Source organism: Mytilus edulis, chromosome 10 (genome assembly GCF_963676685.1).
Source record: "Mytilus edulis chromosome 10, xbMytEdul2.2, whole genome shotgun sequence".
Lineage (NCBI taxonomy): Eukaryota > Metazoa > Mollusca > Bivalvia > Mytilida > Mytilidae > Mytilus > Mytilus edulis.
In genome coordinates, this window is record NC_092353.1 from 70,413,004 (window position 1) to 70,427,254 (window position 14,251).

General features: G+C 31.9%; 2 protein-coding genes across 5 annotated transcripts in view; one reads left to right on the forward strand and one right to left on the reverse strand.

The window, feature by feature from the left end:
• The window catches only part of LOC139491783 (synapse-associated protein 1-like), a 37,454-nt gene extending 32,122 nt beyond the window's left edge, over window positions 1-5,332 (reverse strand). For all 3 annotated transcript variants that reach the window (XM_071279643.1, XM_071279642.1, XM_071279641.1), the window contains exons 1-2: window positions 4,789-5,332; window positions 2,127-2,209 (exon numbers count right to left, since the gene is read on the reverse strand). In XM_071279643.1, the coding sequence (XP_071135744.1) occupies window positions 2,127-2,209; window positions 4,789-5,062 (357 nt within the window). In that variant the 5' untranslated portion in view covers window positions 5,063-5,332. The remainder of the gene's footprint in view (window positions 1-2,126; window positions 2,210-4,788) is intronic.
• A 48-nt stretch (window positions 5,333-5,380) lies between these two features.
• Window positions 5,381-13,041, forward strand: LOC139491785 (proteasome assembly chaperone 1-like). Of its 2 annotated transcripts, none has more exons than XM_071279645.1 (6): window positions 5,381-5,571; window positions 8,885-8,994; window positions 9,760-9,971; window positions 11,512-11,710; window positions 11,947-12,083; window positions 12,964-13,041. In XM_071279645.1, the coding sequence occupies exons 1-6, from the start codon at window positions 5,381-5,383 to the stop codon at window positions 13,036-13,038; spliced, it is 924 nt and encodes a 307-aa protein (XP_071135746.1). In that variant the 3' UTR covers window positions 13,039-13,041. The 2 variants fall into 2 exon arrangements, with proteins under 2 accessions (XP_071135746.1, XP_071135747.1); XM_071279646.1 differs by having other exon boundaries at window positions 8,888-8,994.
• Window positions 13,042-14,251: the final 1,210 nt, after the last annotated feature.

The following is a 14,251-nucleotide window of genomic DNA, read 5'->3' on the forward strand; positions in this document are numbered from 1 at the left end:
CACCGACACACAGTATTCAGGTATGTAAGCTGTCAAATTAATACTATTTCATAGAGAAAAGGGATAAATAACTTTGACAAGTAAAATATCTGATGCATTTTAAATGCATTGAAATAAAAGGACTGTGGTTTTAAATATAAATGTATCTGCAAAAACTTTTACATTTTATAATTTCAAATCAGCAAATTGAGCAATATCTGAATGTCACACTGTAGAAACATTAATTTTCGTGGGGTTTTTAATTTCATGGATATATTCTTTCCATGAAATAAACAAATTAAATCCTCCTCGCAAAATTTCTGTTTTTACAGTATATTTCACCTCGATTTATAAAACTTATCAAATACCATATAGCTTGAAATGGTGATTTATTCCATCCTTACCCCTCATCATGCTCATTTTATGGTGTAGCTAAAGTGGCCATCTTAATAAACAGCAGTCAACAACAGCCAAGAGCACTGATTTACAGGCTCCTGAATTGTATGATACAAACCTTATCTTCCACTGACTTGCCAATAAGTTTGGCTTTATCTGCCAGTTTTGTATGATACAAACCTTATCTTCAATTATGTCATCAGAAGAATACATCTGCACTGTTCAATCCAAGTCAATAGAATTAATAAGAACTTTTTGATCTAAATCCATTGTAAAATTCATAATTTGTTAATGTCAGAAGACATCTTTGCTTCTTGTCTGCATGTTCATGAAAGTTCAAATTTGAATTTGTTGATTTGTTGAGGTTGTGTAGGGTCTTGTGACAATTTGATTCCTTTGAAATGTGCCCCTAATAAATACTTTTAATTATCTAAATCTTGAATAATTGCTATAAATTATATAAAAAATATTTATTGTTTGTTTGTAGTTTATTTTTATGTCATAAGTTAGAGATATTGCAGAAGAATACATAAAAACATGTGCTCTCCTCATTGGGCCTCAAACTCTGTGTTCATTTAGGCAGCAACCATTTGATTTTCTGGGGGGGGGCTATGGTTTTTTTTTTCTGTGCAAACTTTTTTTTTCGCCTGTGGCGAAAAACAATCTATTTTTTTCGCGACAAGTCGAAAACAATTTTTTTCTTTCAATTTTAGCATTACATATAGTGGCAGCTGAGGGTGAAACAAACATTTTTTTTTCTATGAATCAAAAGCAAATTATTTTTTTCTCCAAAAACTGGAAACAAACTTTTTTTTCCAAAAAAAACCATAGCCCCCCCCCAGAAAATCAAATGGTTGCTGCCTTATGATGTCACATCCTGTACACAAAGGTTAAAGGAAAACAGATTGGCACCTGACACCTGTGATGGAAAAATTTTCTAAGTTTTTTTCCATCAAGAAAAATGACAGTCTAAATTCCATCCCTATTTCCATCAAAAAAATGTTTAAGTCCAATTTCCATCAAAATTCTTTCATTTCCATCCTATTTACCATCAGATGGAATAAGTGCCATCATATTTTCCATCAGAGGGTAAAGAATGCTGATGGAAAAAATATTCCTAATTTCCATCATCCTTTGATGGATTTTTTTGGTTTGGGATGGAATTCCATCAAGTACCATCCAATTTCCATCAATTGTTGATGGAAAATGAAGAAATTGATGGAAGATCTAGGAAAGGGTTATCTTCCACTGACTTGCCAGTAAGTTTGGCTTTATCTGCCACAGTTTTGTATGATACAAACCTTATCTTCCACTGACTTGCCAATAAGTTTGGCTTTATCTGCCACAGTTTTGTATGATACAAACCTTATCTTCCACTGACTTTGCCAATAAGTTTGTGCTTTATCTGCCACAGTTGTGTATGATACAAACCTTATCTTCCACTGACTTGCCAATAAGTTTGGCTTTATCTGCCACAGTTTTGTATGATACAAACCTTATCTTCCACTGACTTGCCAATAAGTTTGGCTTTATCTGCCACAGTTGTGTATGATACAAACCTTATCTTCCACTGACTTGCCAATAAGTTTGGCTTTATCTGCCACAGTTTTGTATGATACAAACCTTATCTTTCACTGACTTGCCAATAAGTTTGGCCTTATCTGCCACAGTTTTGTATGATACAAACCTTATCTTCCACTGACTTGCTAATAAGCTTGGCTTTATCTGTCACAATTTTGTATGATATATACCTTATCTTCCACTGACTTGCCAATAAGTTTGGCTTTATCTGCCACAGTTTTGCCTGCTTCTTTACTGAAACTGTACAGGTAACCTACAACAAAACATCAAGATAAAAATTTGGATACATGTACATTGTGCATGTGTCACTAAAATTTTGAAGAATTACCAATTGCAATGTAGTGTAATGTGGTGTAGTCATGGATATAAAGGAGACATGCACAGTTAAAATGTATACACATCTATTATAAATACAAATGTAAGTACAGTGTAAAAGTAACAGACAATAAAAATATCTGGCAGATAGATTGTTTTCTGCTCTTTGGTCAGGTTGTTGTATCTTTGACACACTCCTGGAAGTAGGACAAATTGCCCCACAGGCAAATCGCTTCACTTGTGTGCCTGTGGGGCGATTTGTCATGGAATCATACTAATTTTTTATATTTTAATTTTATGATAAACTTTTTTTAAACACAAATTGAAATCATATGATATACATGTATTTGAAGACTTGAAGTATTATTGTTACATGGTTACAATCATGACAATGGTTAAAAATGCCACTTTGAAAAGTTTTACCAAAGGTTCAATGTCTTAAAAAGTTGTGAAATTTCAGAACATATCTGTTTTGGAATAAATAGCAACAATGTGAGTAGAAAATGTGGATGGCCACAAAGAAAAAGTGATTATTGCAGGAGTCAATAGTTTAAATGTCGCTCATTATCAGGTCAAGTGTCCAAAATAGTGATAATACTATTCATAAGGGGACGAAGTCCCCTATAACAGTAGAAAATTTTTTTTTTTTTTTTTAAATTGGAAAATTACTTGAAATTTTTCATTGTATTAATGAACTCCAAATCGTTAACTTTTTTTTAATTCCTGCATTTGCGCAGAAATCTACTTCCTTCTTCCGGTCTTGTTTGTCACGAGACTTGGAGTGAAATAAATTGTATATATTTAGAGTCAGTCCAGTAAAATATAGGAAGGAACACAATAACAATTTCATTTTTAATTATTCTTTGATCATGTTCATGATGTTGATATGAAAAAAAAGTAACCTGATGTCAGCGTTTCTTTGTTTACATTGAATATGACGTCATTACTTAAATAATGGCTTTCGCGTCGATCCGGCCCCACGTCGATCCGGCCCAAGTCGATCCGTCCCACGTCGATCCGGCCCCACGTCGATCCGGCCCAAATGTAAAGTCGATCCGGCCCCAATAAAAAAATATATTTATAAGGAATAAAAATAAAGATATATATTAAAGTAATTCATAAATGTTTATGATTTTTATTATAATGTTAAAGGTGTACGGTAAAAAAAAATTAAAAAATATTTTCTTCAGATGAGTATAAAACAACTAGGTTGATTATGTTTTTATTACAAGTTTTCAAGATTATTGGGTATAATTATATTACAACAATTCAGACATCAACATTAATCAGCAGTAATTAGCGTTTTCTTTCAATTGACTGTGATCCTAACAAGTCTTTCATCTTGTGTAATAACAAATAGTTACATACACAACGGTACAAGCCGATCCCCAAGCTGATACATACAAACTTTGTTTTTCTTTTAAGTTCTTAAAATTTCTTAAATTGAGAAATGTTGTTTGATTTGCCGAATCCTATCTATAAAAGAGAAGACATAAATTTATGAAAAATAGATCGATATAGGAAGATGTGGTGTGATTGCCAATGAGAAAACTCTCCATCCAAATAACAGTTTATAGAATCCTGTGATGCTACCTGAAAAAAATACAATTTATAATTATTATATACACCAACCTAAACCAGAAGATCAATTAATCAGGATTTGATTTAATTAAGTGATTACAAGTGGCATTACCTTAGTTCACAATCATCAGACAATTGTTGAATAAACAAACCAATTATAGACTAATGATTTGATTAATCAAGTCATTATGATGAGTTAAATTTAATAGGTTCCAGTGGACTGTAAATATTTATTTAGATATTCTGTGTATGAACAAAAAGAAAATGAAATCGCCATGAGTTAAAAGTTAAAGTTATCATGGAAAATAACTTCATATTTTAAAATATGTTGAAGCTGCTATACAACCAACGACACAATAACAATCATTTTCGTATCGATTTAAAATAGTTCTTTAACTGGTACTCCAATACTTCACTTGCCTGTTGTCATCCATTATCGGACACTTTTTGCAAATTCCATTTATACTGTGTCACAAATTCCTCCAAGAATATATATATATAGTTATTTCTTATTTTATTATGGGGCCGGATCGACTTGGGGCCGGATCGACGTGGGCCGGATCGACTTGGGCCGGATCGACTTTGGGCCGGATTGACTTGGGGCCGGATCGGTTTGGGGCCGGAACGACCGGATACCAAATAATGTCACAAGACTCACAACTAAAATCCCTAACAAAAGAACCTAAATCGGAATCGTTAAGGTATTTCAGATTCTTTGTTTAAGTAAAAATACATGTATGTTTGAATAAAAATAAAAAAAATATATAGACTTCGTCCCCTTTCACAGAGAATGCCTGCCTCATACTAAAAAAGCTTAAAATTGGTGTTTATGTAGAGATTATTTTTGTATTCTTGTTATATAATTTTCCCTAGGCTAAGGCAAGTAAGTCCTAAGGTTTCAAATCATAATAAAACAAGTATAATAAATTGTCATACTTCCCCATTCTTTAGCAGCATTCAATGCTTTAGAAGATACATCCTCTAGTTTATGTTTAGCTGCATCCAAAGAAATGTCGATATCGCCATCTCCTTCTTCTTTGTTTTCTGGTTCTTTTTTATCTGGGTCTGATGTCAACTTTTCTTTCTCACTCTCAGAATCAGGGTTCTTTTCATTGTTTTCATTTTTGCCTTTGTTTTCTTTGTTTTCTTCGTCAGATTCAGCTTCCCTCTCTTGGCTCATTCCCAACCAATTTGTCATAGAACTAAACATTTTTGTTTTTGTTATTTCATTCACAGCTGACGGAATTATCGATTTTCAATGTTTACAACAAGGCGGAAATGATGTCATCCGTATACAAAAAAATAAGTACTGTTAATTTTCGAGTCCAAATCGATGTCATTTACAACGCATTTCTCTCCTAAATTTCGTGATCTAGATGAAGATGTGATAATGATAAATGTGTTTGTTATAACAACTTAATATATTGACCGAAGTAAAGTTTTGACTTCAACATAAAAGTTATGGAGATAGTAGCAAGAAGGTCAGATCAAAGTATTTAACTTAGCTTTCAACGACCTTGACACTTCAATGAAAATAACAAGTCTGAATCATTCATTTGTTTTTCAGAAGCAAGTTTCTGTGTATATTGACAAGAAAACAAATCACCATATAAAAACATTACAAAGCATGGCAACATTTTTTGGAGAAGTGCTCCCAGTAGTTTCTAGAGCAGTCGAGGAAGACGATGACAACGACAGCGAATCCGAATGTTTTGAAAGGTTTTATTCAGATAGTTGGAAATTCTTGTCTGTTACTAACTATCGGAAGCGGACCAACTCGCCCCGTTGAAAACCGCCCTCACAAAATCGCCCCACTTTTTCTCAAACATTTCCAACTCATTTTTTTTTTGTATTTTCTAAACAATTACATGACAAAAGCATAATTAATTCTTTATATATCATAGAAATGATGATTAACAATTAACAAATGATCAGGGGATCATGATTATCGTCGTGTCATATGTTTTCGTATCAACCACATTTCGTTGGTTTCGACTGCATACACGTACATTGTGGCGTGTTTTTCTGTTTCTTTATTTAGAACACTAACACCACTACAACTTGACAATTTTAAAACATTCAACGTCGCTTTTTAAAGACGTTAGAACAAATTTAATAAAACTGACCTATTTAGCCATTTTTATTTAATGTCAAAAATATGCATCACTAGAATAGTTGTGGAAAAAATATCTGAAAGATTAGAATAAAGGCCAGATAGGTTTTTTGCCTTTCAGACATCTGATCTTCAAGACATGTGACTGTCATCAGTCAGGGGACTTACTTAAATAAGTGATTTTCTAAATCACTGATTTAAGTAACATTATTTCCATAAAGGTTGGAAGTTAGAGTTGTCTTTCTTTAATAATCACCTAATTAAGTAGTACAAATTAATAACTAGAAGAAGTGATTTAATTTTACTGTAGCTTTAAATATAGAATACTAATGATCCAGGGACTAATTATGTTTCTAAACTTATCAGAACCAACATCTGTGTTGTCTAGGATGACCAGGTCATTTCAGGTGATGACCTTGTACTGAATCTAGGATAATGACATAAAAATCACTTGTTTAAGTATCAGACCTCAATTTCCTTCCCAAAAATCACTTCTTTAAGTATCATTCTTTTAATAATCCCTACTAATTTCAACACCCCCGAACAGTGAGATTTTTATCGCGAACAGTAGAATTTTATTACATAATCTGAAAGATGAAACCTTGAACTTCACAGGAAAAATACTCTCACTGCTGGGAAAAATCTTTTAAGAAAGTATCAGTTCATTATGTAAAGCCATTATTATAGCATTTTTTCAACTAAAATAGAATTTTCAGCTAAATGATAGCATCAAAGGCAGAAACCTTTCTACTTAAAAGAAGCAAAAAGTTTTTTTTTTTTTTAATTTTACTAATTAAAAGATATTATTTAAACCTATGAGTTTAAAATTTGGAAAAAAATACAAAATTCCAATTTGTGACAAAACCACGATTTTGCTACTCAAATAAGTGATTTAAAAATCACCTATTTCAGTAAGTCCCCTGACTGGTCATGTGTTTTTTTTTTTTGTCGTTTTAATTACAAATCAGCGAGTTAAAATTAACAGGGTTCTTAGATAAAATGGTTGTTCAAAACCTAATTATTCAATATTTTATTGACGATTCTTTTTATACATCCTTGATACATGAAAATGAATACAGTCTTAACTTTTTATCAGTTTATATTTAATCCTAGATTTTGAAAACTGCATTTTATTTTAGAAAAAATAATGTATTTTGTACAAACTATGTGCCAATCTGAAATTAATAAAAATCTAATAATTTCAGCACATGAAACACCAACCTAAAACTATTTACTAGTAATTTTTAGTACTGAAAAGTATTAAATAACTTTTTTTATGATTCAAGCGATCACCAGAACCACGACTTTAGAAAATATTAATTTTCGGATTTTATAGTCATTTCCTGTCCGTGTACTTATCCAATTTTTATTTCATACGAAAACATATGACGCCGTTTTTTTGACATACAAAAATTTCAAAGTTATTGGAAACATTAAAAAAATCGTAGTAAGCCTTGACAAAAAAACTAAGTACCTAAAATCAATCTACAGGACATGCTTTTTAAATTTAAGTAAACACCTGAATAAAAACTCACAGTGAAAACCGTAAGCAGTAAAAATTGTTATTAGTACGAAAACACATTACACGACGATATGACTAGAATAGAAACATGTTTTATGGCCCTGTCGTAGCAGAGAGGCATTGAGTTATACCCTTGTACATGATGTACGTCCACACTTACGGTACGTCCCAAAGTTGGTTTATCTCAACCAAATGTTTTGACACTTACACAATGCAATGCATGATACCACAAAATACAGATCGAGTTTGAATTTTAGTGGTGTCACTTTTACCATTCTAGAGTTATGCCCCTTTACAAATAGAAAAATTGCTGATTTTTTTGTTTCCGTTCTCTTTCTTTAATGTACCTCAACCAAATGTTATGAAACTTATACATGTTATACACAATGCTTATTACTGCAAAACACAGATCAAATTTGAAGTTTGGTAGCATCACTTTGAGTATTCTAGAGTTATGCCCCTTTAGTAATGGAAATATTGCCAAATTTTTCATAAACATTCTCTAACTTAAGTTTTCCTCAACTAAATGGTATGAAAGGTACATACAATGTTTATTACCACAAAACCCTGATCAAGTCCCAATTATGGTCACTTTAGCAGTTATTGTGTTATATCCCTATTTAAAATTATATGTGACCCATGGACACATTATTCATGTTATTCATTTATTTAAATATTAGGCTGGTCAAAGCAACAATCTTCTTCACTTTAAAATATTTCTTATAAACTATCATAATTAACATGATTAATGTTTTTGGTATAACTTACTTTTTTTTTTATCAATTTCAATATTTTCTTAACAGTCATCAACTGATCTATATAAAAAAAAATTCCAAGTAAAAATAAATGTATGATATAAAGGTATTTTACCATTTGTTTCTTAACACATATGTTCTTAAAAACAAAGGGGCTTCCGTGGCTGAGTGGTCTAAGTAGTTACTACTGTAATCATTAGCCAGTGAACACTGTGGTTGTGAATTCGAACCCCGAATGTGCTGGTGCACTTGACTCCCAATCTTATTTGACTAGGATTGTCAGTTTTCCTATCAAAGGTCAGTGGTTTTCTCTGGTCACTCTGGCTTCCTCCACCAATAAAAACTGGCCGCCACGAAATAGCCTAAATGCGGAGCTATTAGTGCTGTTAAAACACCAGAAATCAAATCAAATCTTAAAAACAAATATATTTTCCTTCTGTCTATAATATAATGTAACTGCTTGTTTTATAAAAAGAAACCAACAAGTAAATAATGTACATGAAAGATAACTCTACCATAAAAAAAATGTGGCTCTGCGATTCAACATTATATGTGAAACTAAGGGGGAGGAAAACCTTACTAGCAACATATAGTATATATATTTATCTTTTAGTAATTAATTGTTTATCTTATATTTCTCAGTAGAGTAACAGCCTTATGGACCCGAGCAGCTAAGCATAGTATGTCAGAATCAGGAGAAGGGAAATTACCATGTGAAATACTAATTATAGCAGTGGGACCAGCAGCTACAGGTCAGCTATAGATATAAATCCCTATTTGGTTGTGTTTTCGGCAAAATAAATTTTATTTTGCGGAATATAAAGTACCAGCTGTTTTATGAAACATAAATTATCATGATTATAAACAAAAAATTGATACAAGTACAAAATTGTAAAAATATTTAATCATTATACATATTTTGACTTCTAAAATCAAAGTCAGAGGCAAAAACAAAATGAGCTCTGACTGAACACTGTAGTATTTTAATATACCATTCAAGTTTCCTCTAACATGTCTAACAAACATGACAAATGTGAAAAGTTTTTTTCCTAAATAATTTGCACAACTTTACCATGTTTACAAGTTGCCAAAAAAATGCTTAAGCTCTAGGTCTAGATCTGAATTAAAACAAATTGTGAATGATTTACACATGATAGAATATCTAACACCAACACTATTTTTGATTTTAGCCAACTCTAAGTAAAAGTAGTAGCTGCTCTGTGCTCTGTGCATGTTTATTATTTCCCAGTCGTAGACAAGCAGGGCATTAAGTGTTACCTTTGACAGGCTGTCCTCCCACTCCTACCATCTTCCTTCTTAACTTAAGTATGATACTCATCCAAAGTTTATGAAACTCATACACAATTCTCAGAAAAAAAACCTTGCAGACACAGTTCATAGAGAAAACCAAAACCTTCAACAGGAAAAATGTGTAATCGGTTGATAAAACATACCCAGGGATAAGGTATCACATGTCATATGATCTTAATTTGATTTTCCCCCCCTTAATTTTAAAGGTTTTATACAGACATATGTTATTCATAAAAACTATGAAATAATCGCTGGATTATTTAGTGGACTACATGAAGATGATATTAATACACTCAGTCAGAAAACACCTACAGATAAATCCTGCTTCCTATACAGAAAGAAAGACTGTCCAAAAATATTGGTGTGTCAATGCAACATAACAGTTACACCAGAACAAGCCTTTTCATTTACAGAACAAGTAAGTCATTCCACTAGTGTGCCTGTGTCAATGTAACATATTAGTTACACCAGAACAAATGAGTCATTCCACTAGTGACTAGTGTGTCAATGTAACATAACAGTAACACCAGAACAAGTGATTCATTCCACTAGTGTGTCAATATAACATAACAGTTACACCAGAACAAGTGAGTCATTCCACTAGTGTGTCAATGTAACATGACTGCGTTACACCAGAACTATTGAGTCACTCCACTAGTGTGTCAATGTAACATAACAGTTACACCAGAAAAAAAGTAAGTCATTTCTTTGATGTGTCAATGTAACATAACAGTTACACCAGAACAAGTAAGTCATTCCCCTTGTGTGTCAATGTAACATAACAGTTACACCAGAACAAGTAAGTCATTCCCCTTGTGTGTCAATGTAACATAACAGTTACACCAGAACAAGTAAGTCATTCCACTTGTGTGTCAATATAACATAACAGTTACACCAGAACAAGTAAGTCATTCCATTAGTGTGTCAATGTAACATAACAGTTACACCAGAAGAAGTCAGTCATTCCACTAGTGTGTCAATGTAACATAACAGTAACATAAGAACAAGTAAGTCATTCCACTAGTGTGTCAATGTAACATAACAGTTACACCAGAAGAAGTAAGTCATTCCACTAGTGTGTCAATGTAACATAACAGTTAGACCAGAACATGTAAATCATTCTACTAGTGTGTCAATGTAACATAACAGTTACACCAGAACAAGTAAGTCATTCCACTAGTGTGTCAATGTAACATAACAGTTACACCAGAACAAGTAAGTCATTCCACTAGTGTGTCAATGTAACATAACAGTTAGACCAGAACATGTAAATCATTCTACTAGTGTGTCAATATATCATAACAGTTACACCAGAACAAACCTTCTCATTTATAGAAAGAATAAATTTATTGTTTAGCCTTTAAAAATTGAGACAAACCCATGCATCATAATCAGATTTGAAAGGCCCTGAAATGACAAATGTAAAACAATTCAAACAAGAAAACTAACAGCCTGATGTATGTCAAAAACAATGAATGTAAAATAAATATGATAAACAGTCACAAAGCACATTCACTGAATTACAGGCTCCATAATTAACATTTTACGTGTAAAAATATTAATGACAGTTTTTCATAACATAATTATATTCGATTTATAAAGTTTGTGTGCATCACTTAAATGTTGAAATAATAATGTATGGTCAACATGAGAATGTTAAAAGTTCATAAGCAACTACATTTACCTGTAATGTTAAATATTGATTCAAAAAGCAAGATAAACATGAAAATTTAGATAGGAAACTTTCTAATTTGTGTATTTTCCTGACCTGTACATTTCTTATGTCACGTACAATGCTCATGTTATAAAATCACTGTAAGAACAGATTGTTTAATGAGGTCATTTACACCGATTGACCACAGGTTAACCAGTTTAATTCATTCATTAAAAAGCTATAGATTGGTGTATTGGATTGTGCTCAATACCCATTATGTTTTATTTCTGTTTTTTTTTGGTAGATATTTCCTTCCATCAAGTTAGAAGATGCTTATGTATCCATATTGTGTTCAGCTCATACAAGTGAATATAAAGCCGATATACCAATATCTGACATGGAGGTACCATTCTTACGATCTCTCAGGTCCACAAAGTATCTAGGAACTCCATTAGCACCTTATGTTGATCAACCAAATATAGTAACAGGACTACCTGCTCAGTGTAAGTTTATTTTGAATTTGAGTTAGGTCCCCCTTTTCAATTTTAATGTTGAAGATATGGAAAATGGACAAAGTAGCTATCTCTCTCTCTCTTACTTACTTTTGTTCTCTCTTTCCATATACAATATCTATTGCACAATTGACACTTTTGAAAAGGTAATTTTACTTTTAGCATGAAAACTCATAAACAAGACCACCTTGTACATGTTTTATATACTTTAATATTTATTTTTTTAGGTTTATCTTATTGTCAAGTAAACAAAGTAATAGCAGTACTATATGCATGTTACACAGATAGTATACAGGTAGATTCTGCTACCATGAGATGTTTTCTACCACTGATACAGTCCACACCAATCAAAGATATAGTTGAGGTAGTTATATAATTATGTAATATAAGTATTGAATAAATATTAATATGAGTTGTTCTATGTCTGGATTCACATACTACTTCTAGTGTTCATGATTATTTACCAAAAATTAAATTAACTATCTATCATTCAATAATTTAATTTTGGATGTAACGCGTCTTCTGATTGGCTGACGTTATTTTGTTATGAGCCCATAGACATAATTTAGACATGTGACCGTGACGTCATCAACGTTTTTTCATGGTTTTCTACGATTTAAAATGGAATTTAGAATTAAATTATAAGAAATGACTGTAATATTTTTTCTGTCTATTTGAAATAACATAAAAAATGTGGTGCACACTGTTAAATAGCCTGCTACGCGCGTTATTCAGTGTGCACCAAATTTTTTATGTTATTTCTTCATAGACAGAAAAAATATTACAGTCATTCCTTAATTGTATAGAATATCTTTTAATGAAAATACAAATTTTGGAGATGAGGGAGACTATAGATCTTATTATAAATGGAAATCTACAACACTTGACCCGATAATATAATGTACAAAATGTCAATCACATGACCAATACATCATAATTAATTCAGAGCCTTCAAAATGTTTTTGAATTTTATTAAGTTTTGCATTTAAGTATTACTTTGTAAGGTTCATTTCCGATAATATGATAATACGAGTCTCTGTTAAAAAAGTTCTCTTATGCTTTATTGGCTTTGATAAGTTGAGATCTCTCCAAAAAGTGATTTAAAGTCATTATGGATTTAAAAATATGTAATCTTTCCAATTGTTTTATGCTTCATTGAAAGTTTTTTTTATATAGTTTTGTATTATACTGATAAAACCATACAAACATTATTACAGACAAGTTTTACTTTCTTTTTTTTCCAGAAGAATCCAAAGGCAGATGAAATGTTGAGGACAATTGTAGATTTACATACCAAACATAATACATTATATTTATAAACAGTTGTGTTTGTATTTACATGAGGAATTTGACAGGTGCCACATGTGGAACAGAGTCTGCGTACCATTCCAGGTCACCTGATATTACCCCTGGTTTTTGGTGGGGTTTGTGTTGCTCAGTTGTTGTTTATGTATACTGTTGTTTGTCATTTGGTAGGTTTGTCCTTTTTTTGTCATGGTGTTGTCAGTTTGTTTTTTGATTTACGAGTTTCAATGTCTAATTTAATATCTTTTGCCTCTCTATGTGTTCTATTAATCAGACTAATAGTTTATACAAGATACATCATTGGTCTAGTTGAGTTATTGCCATGACTTGGGTCTATTGTTATCTGATTTGCAACATATTGCTCATATTTTACCAATTTCTACAGAAGCATCTTTTGGCATAATATAAATAAACTTATCATAGATACCAGGACTAAATTAAGTATATACGCCAGACGTGCGTTTCGTCTACAAAAGACTCATCAGTGACGCTCGAATCCATAAAGTATCCATTTTTCTACCCACAATTACATTACATAGAAGTTTCATTACTATTCCTTAATCTCAATTGGCTTAGAAAAGACAAAAAGAAGTGTTCATTTGTAAATTGAACCAACAAGAAGATTTCCCTACAAACTGCTTAGAGTCTGAAAAGACCATATTTTGTGCTCAGTAGCAGATGGACAGATTTTACTTAATAAGTCGGATTGAGTACCTGATAATCTTGGTATAAAGATATAAGAAGATGTGGTATGAGTGCCAATGAGACAACTCTCCATCCAAGTCACAATTTATAAATGTAAACCACTATAGGTCAAAGAACGGTCTTCAAACGGAGCCTTTGCTCACACCAAACAGCAAGCTATAAAGGGCCCCAAAAATGACTAGTATAAAACCATTCAAATGGGAAAACCATGGGTCTTATCTATATAGAAAGCTAGAATGAACCACATCAACAAACGACAACTACTGGTCAGCAGATTCCTGACTGATTCTTGATATTTTAGCAGTCTTAAGAGTATAACAAACAACTCTAAAGGTGTTTTCATATTTTTTATCAAGCTACAACCTGGATTTCATACCATTTATTAGATTTTTCAGCATGTCAAGGTAAAGAATCTCAAATTGAATAAAACTAATTAGGCATATATTCTTCTTTTTGTGGTTTAAAGTTTCTTTAAACAAGGTATATGCTAAACAAATATAATTTACAGACATAAACATTACC

What these genes read in the sequence shown, in the direction of transcription:
- LOC139491785 (XM_071279645.1), top strand. Translation starts at nt 5,381, where the DNA reads ATGAAAATAACAAGTCTGAATCATTCATTTGTTTTTCAGAAGCAAGTT. An exon ending in GAATCCGAATGTTTTGAAAG is followed by an intron (nt 5,572 to 8,884) that starts GTTTTATTCAGA and finishes TATATTTCTCAG; the next exon opens with TAGAGTAACAGCCTTATGGA. An exon ending in AACAGGACTACCTGCTCAGT is followed by an intron (nt 11,711 to 11,946) that starts GTAAGTTTATTT and finishes TTATTTTTTTAG; the next exon opens with GTTTATCTTATTGTCAAGTA.